This window comes from Belonocnema kinseyi, chromosome 2 (genome assembly GCF_010883055.1).
Source record: "Belonocnema kinseyi isolate 2016_QV_RU_SX_M_011 chromosome 2, B_treatae_v1, whole genome shotgun sequence".
Classification (NCBI taxonomy): Eukaryota; Metazoa; Arthropoda; class Insecta; order Hymenoptera; family Cynipidae; genus Belonocnema; species Belonocnema kinseyi.
Genome location: NC_046658.1, coordinates 108,885,700 through 108,891,577, shown reverse-complemented (window position 1 = coordinate 108,891,577; position 5,878 = coordinate 108,885,700). Strand labels below are relative to the sequence as shown.

Genomic DNA, 5,878 nt, shown 5'->3' with positions numbered 1-5,878 from the left:
ACAATACGCCAATTAGCACAAATGGTAAGTTCCGACAGTGCCTACAAGTGTGCCTACTGGCCGCTAGATGGCAATACCGGTTTCATATGTATACTCCTGGTACTCAAAAAAAAAACAAGTCAATACAACCTACTAAAGAAAGAGTGAGAAAAATGACTACCATCCTACCCTACTTCGTAGGTGTCACAGAACAAATAGGAAGAATTCTCAACAAAAACAACATCCAAACTATATTTAAACCACCTGCGAAAATAAGACAACTACTAAATAACCCCAAAGACAAAAAGGCACCCCTCAGTGATCCAGGGGTATATAAAATCCCTTTTTTTGTCGCAAAGTCTATATTGGAGAAACCGAGAGAGCGGTGAGCCAACGTATAACGGAACATGAGAGTAAAGTCAGGCTACAACGATTTTCGGAATCAGCACTAGATAAGCATTCTATCGAAACGGAGCATAACATTTTTGTTGACAAAACAACCGTCATTGCAAAAAAAAACACAATATCTTTCCAAGTAAACATAGGGAAGCAATCGAAATCTTAAAACACTCTGATAACATTAATAAGGACAATGGATATAATTCTAATCCGATTTGGCTTTACGTCCTCGCGGATAAAAAAGAAGACTTGATTGGCTAATCAGGTTCGACCATTCCACACGGTAGGGCGCTTTGGCCTATCTCAGGTATCATAGAGAGTATACATTAGAACACCATAACCTGATACCTCAGTTTGAGGTTAGCTCTGAAGAAGTGCACTGCAATGTTTTTTTGTGAAATTTGAATGCAGACATTTAAGAGAGTGCTGCCCATAATTTAATTGTCGAATTTTGGTCTTTCTTTCTCAATTTTCAATAGTTACATAGACTTGGAAAAAGAATTAACATTTCGATTTTTTAAAATTGTAATTTCTTCAACTTTAATTATTTTTGTTTTAAATAACCAGTTTCCTGTAAGAAAACGTCAATATAACCTGTAGAAGTTTCAAAATTGCAAATTTTATTCTAACTATAATGGTTTTTATTTGAAAGCACTAATTTTCGATGTAAAAGAACAACGTAACCTAAAATTGTTAAAAATTATGAACCTTCAAAATCGAAAGATTCTTTTCAAAAAATGTCAATATCCGTTGAAAACGCTAACAAACCCAAAAAATGTAAATTCTTATATAAATTTTTGATCAGTAAAATTTAATGATTTTTTTATTACAAAAACCTATTTCCGATGTAAAGGGCTAACGTAACGCGCTCTATTATGTATTTACCTCGCGCTATGCGCTAGGTCTTTATATTTTCGCACATTCTTGCGCAAACCGTTCAAAATTAAGACTCAAAACATCCACCACTGCAATTTTGTGATTTTGAACTCTCTTTCGTTAAAAGAGCTTAGCTTGAGAATTTGAGTGCACCTACGGAACGCGACTCATAGCAATCGCACTCCGCGCTTGATCTTTCTATTTCTTCCTCATTCGTACACAGACCTTTTGAAATCAAAGGTCAACAGACCGACAACTGTAATTTTGTGATTTTGAACTTTCTTTTCTTAAAGCTCTTTTGGCTTTAACGAACACATTCTCATCACGTATCTAGTGCTTCGCACTCGACTTTGTCCAACATGCCAACTTTTCTACATTATACACAACACTTTTATATTAAATATAATATATTTTTTATATAACTCTGTCTGGAATTGCTTATTAAAAAATTTCAAAATAAAGAGCAAATTATATTTATCATGATTATTTTTAAATTTGTTTCTTATTTTGCTTTAAATTGTATTATAAGCTGCGCTAAAAATGTATCATTTCAATAAATGTATATCATTACAATTCATAATATGCATAAAAATTGAATCATACTAATTCTTATTTCCTTGTTTTTATAATTGTTTTTACTTTTGATCTTGTATTTTACGATTAAATAAAAACTACTGCGCATCTGCATAGGTTCTAATACAGGAACCAATATGGGGTCCTATGTCCTCTTTCGTCTTTTCTGTCCTTTTTCCAAAAATTTAATTTTTTATTTTTAATCTAATTTTTAACGATTGAAAGAAAGTCTACTCGCCCTATCGAAAAATGATTAATAATAAATTTATAGATCTTTTTAGGCAGTCAACTTTTGTCTGTTAATTTTATTTCATACCTTGTGTCGTTTTTTTTTCAAAAAAATTAAATATTTTATTTTGAATGTTATTATTTACGAATAAAGCAAAAACTACGTGTCCTATCAAAAAGTATAGCTCTTTTTTGGATGAACAAGTTTTGTATCATTTTTTTTCGTAGCTTGTGCCGTTAGTACAACAATTTTTTATTTTTTTATTTTTAATGTTTTTTGCGACTAAAACAAAAACTACGCGTCCTATCGAAAAGTAATTCATTATAAATTTGTAGTTCTTTCCAGTGCGCGCAATTTTAGTTCTTTCATTTTTTTTCGTATCTTGCATAGTTTGACCAAAGAATTGGATTTTCATTATTTTTGGTACGATTAAATTTGGAATTTTCAACTTTTTGACCAAATTAAAAAAGCTGTTATCGTAGTCTTGTAGGGCTTTCAAAAAGGAACGTTTTTCTTCTCTTGACTTTTTTTCATATCATGCGTTGTTTGGCTTAAAATGTTCATCTTAGTTTATTTGCTTTGATTTTGAAAATGCTCTAACTCTGATGATTTTCTTTTTATACAAAAACAACATAGGGATAAATTGTTTAAGATAATGAGTACTATGAATAACTGTACATAGAATTTTTAAATCTTGAAAAATGTGGTTTCAAACATTTTTGGTACGATCAAATTTTTAACTTTTCGACCAAATTAAAAAATTTGTTATGATTATCTTGTAGGTCTTTCAAAAATGAAAATTTTTCTTCTCCTGACTTTTCTTCATATCATGCGTTGTTTGGCTTGAAATGTTCATTTTAGTTTGTCTTTTTGGATTTTGAAAATGCTCTAGCTCTGATCATTTTCTTTTGTTAGAAAAAAGCCAATAGAATAAATTGTTTAAGTTTCTAAGTACTATGAATAACCGTTAATAGAATTTTGAAATCTTAAAAAAACGAGGTTTCAAAAATTTTGAAAACGCGCTCACTTTTTGAATTTTGATCCAAAATAGCTGATTTACGAACTAGTTCTTTCTTTTTAGGGTTTAAAAAAGTGTGCCAAAGCAGATTCCAATCTGATCAATTTTTCTAAAGTTATCGTGCCTACATAATACAGACTACAGACTATAATCAGACAAACCCCTTCGTAAAAATCGTTTTTTCTGACTCAGTGGGTCTCAAAACGTGGAGATTTGATGAAAACCGATCAAGTGAAATTTTACATAAAACCAGTACCTTCTCCTTAAGATGAGAATGTAAAAACAAAGACAACTTAATTTTGTTTTAAATTTTAGGTGTTTGTTGAAACTTTCTGATGTATTAAAATTATTTTTTCAAATACTATATTTTAGCAAGAGTATTTAAAAAGATATCTATGATTTTTCTTTATTTCTCATTTTAATTTTCATAATTTCGAATTTAAGATATAAAACGCCTTTAAGTAATCAAAAGCCAATCAGGTTATCAACAAAAATGATTGCGAGATATTCGAGACATATCGTTAGATCACTTTTTATTACCTAAAACTAAGAATGTTTAAAAACAGAAGATTGAAAAAAAACTTCATATTAAAAAAAAAAGCTTTTTGTATGAAGGACGAATTTAACGAAGGAAAATCGCACGGGTTATCTTCCTCATAGCACTATGAATACATAAAATATTATGAAAAGAAAACAAAGGCGGTCACCTTTTTTCACCTTTCAGTTTTTTTTTGTTTTGAAAAATGTACACTATTTTGGCAATTTAAAATAATTTAAAAGTATTTGTATATTTGCTGTTAAAAAAAATACGTGTCTCATATTGTGCCTTATCAAACCATTTTCAATATATTTTAGCCCCAAAAAATTCTGCGACATCGCCAGGGTCAGACAGTTTGATTTCATAAGAAATTGTTTGATGATTGAATTACATTAATTTTCGGACTTTTAGAAAAATTTGTAATCATGTAAAACGGAATTTCTAACTGGTGAAATTCTAAAGCCAGATGAGATGGCAACCCTACGTATGTATGAGATCGAGGATGACTTACAGATCCGATTTGCTTAAACTTGTGCAACACATACCTTGAGGGAGACCTTTAAAAAAAATGTCGTGTTTTTAATATTTAATTTAAGACCTTTTAGCAGTTTTTATGGTTTTTATTATATTTATGAAAATGATCGATTTTTCTAAGGCAAAGAATGATTTCTCCAAATAAAAGTCTTAAAGTGAGGATATCGACGCCTCCATTCCATACCGACCCATGTCGCGTTTAAGCGGTCTACAGCTCTACATCGCATTTGATCGCTGTACAGTTTTAAGTTCTGTGTATAAGCATAGGACCTGGAGCTGTACCTCGATCAAACGTGAAGGAGAGATGTACACCGCCTAAACGCGACGTGGCGCAGTACACCGCCTAATTTCGACATAGACCGGTATTAAATGGAGGCATCGGTATTACCTCGCATCGACAAAACCGTTTTTTTATTACATTAAAATAATAACTACCACTTTACAAGTATGTGCCTCTGCGTTTTATATTTTATTTTGTGAATGATAAAACACTTAATGTATTGTGCAAAGTATAAAAACTTTAAATAAAATAAAATACCGAGTTTAACAGTCAAGATCAATCATTTTTTTGGTTTAAATAATATTTAAAACAGAGAGTTTTTAAAAATAATTTGGATTTTATTATTAAATATTTAGTCGAAAATTTTAGATTGCTTATAATTTATATTTTTGTTTTAAGTTTTACTTACTGTTCTTTTTATACAGCAAAATCTCAAACTGGTCAGGAATCTGTCCCTCTAGGCACTCTTCAATTCTCGTTATAGTTTCCTTATCTGTGAGTTCTCCGTACATAAATCCACAACGGCATGACTTTTGCATTACCTGAAACAGTGATTGATTTTAAAGAAAATGCATAAAATAGAAAATATATATTATTAAAGGTAATCCAATTTCAAAAAGTATAAACTCTTGCAGAATTCTATAATATTGCAGGATCAAGTTTAAGGATGATTTCAAAATCCCCAACATTTTCCGGATTTCTCCCGGTCAATAATTACATTTATTTCTAAAAATACCCAGCTCCAAGCCAGAATTATATTTATTAACAACATTTTTTTATTATAATTCAGAAATTTAGTAACTCCCTTTTTCGAAAATTTTTAAGTGGAAAGTTTTAAATTCTGGAAAAATTTTATTTTCAAAAAAAAATTTTTTGTTCAAACAAATTTTAATTTAAAAAAATAGATTTTCAGAATATGATAAATTCTGAGTTAGAACAGGGATTACTTTTGTAAATTCCAAATTGAAAATATAATTATTTAGCGAAATTCTGGTATATATCCTTTATTTATTCTCTGTCTAAAGTCAGGAATATAATTCTTTCGGAAAATTTCCTATAGCAAGTCTGAATCATATTCATTTCCAAAATTCCTTGTTCCAAGTTAGAATTATATTTATTTACAAATTTTTAAATTATAATTGAGTAATACAGTAAATCAATTTTTCCAAAAATTGGGAAGAGGGATGTCTCAAATTGTTATGAATTCTGACTTGGAAGAAAGATTTTTGTTAAGTTCGCGGAAATTGTCTGCCCTAGAGTTAAAATAGTAATTTCTTACTGAATTTCCCTGTCCCAAACTCTCAATTATAATTTTTTTTTAGTTTCCTGTACCAAAATCAAAATGATACTTTTTCACAGAAATACCTTGTCACAAACTAAAAATTGAAATCCTGTACCGGTATTCCCTGTACAAATTATCAAAATTATATTGAGTTATTGAAATTCCCTGTT

The 5,878-nt window shown here is 29.8% G+C and overlaps 1 protein-coding gene across 1 annotated transcript in view; it reads right to left on the bottom strand.

Annotated features, from left to right (window-relative positions):
- Positions 1–5,878, bottom strand: part of LOC117167051 (potassium voltage-gated channel protein eag) — a 227,636-nt gene that overhangs the window by 100,978 nt on the left and 120,780 nt on the right. The window contains exon 3 of the mRNA XM_033351630.1: positions 4,836–4,968. Coding sequence (XP_033207521.1) covers positions 4,836–4,968 — 133 coding nt within the window. The remainder of the gene's footprint in view (positions 1–4,835; positions 4,969–5,878) is intronic.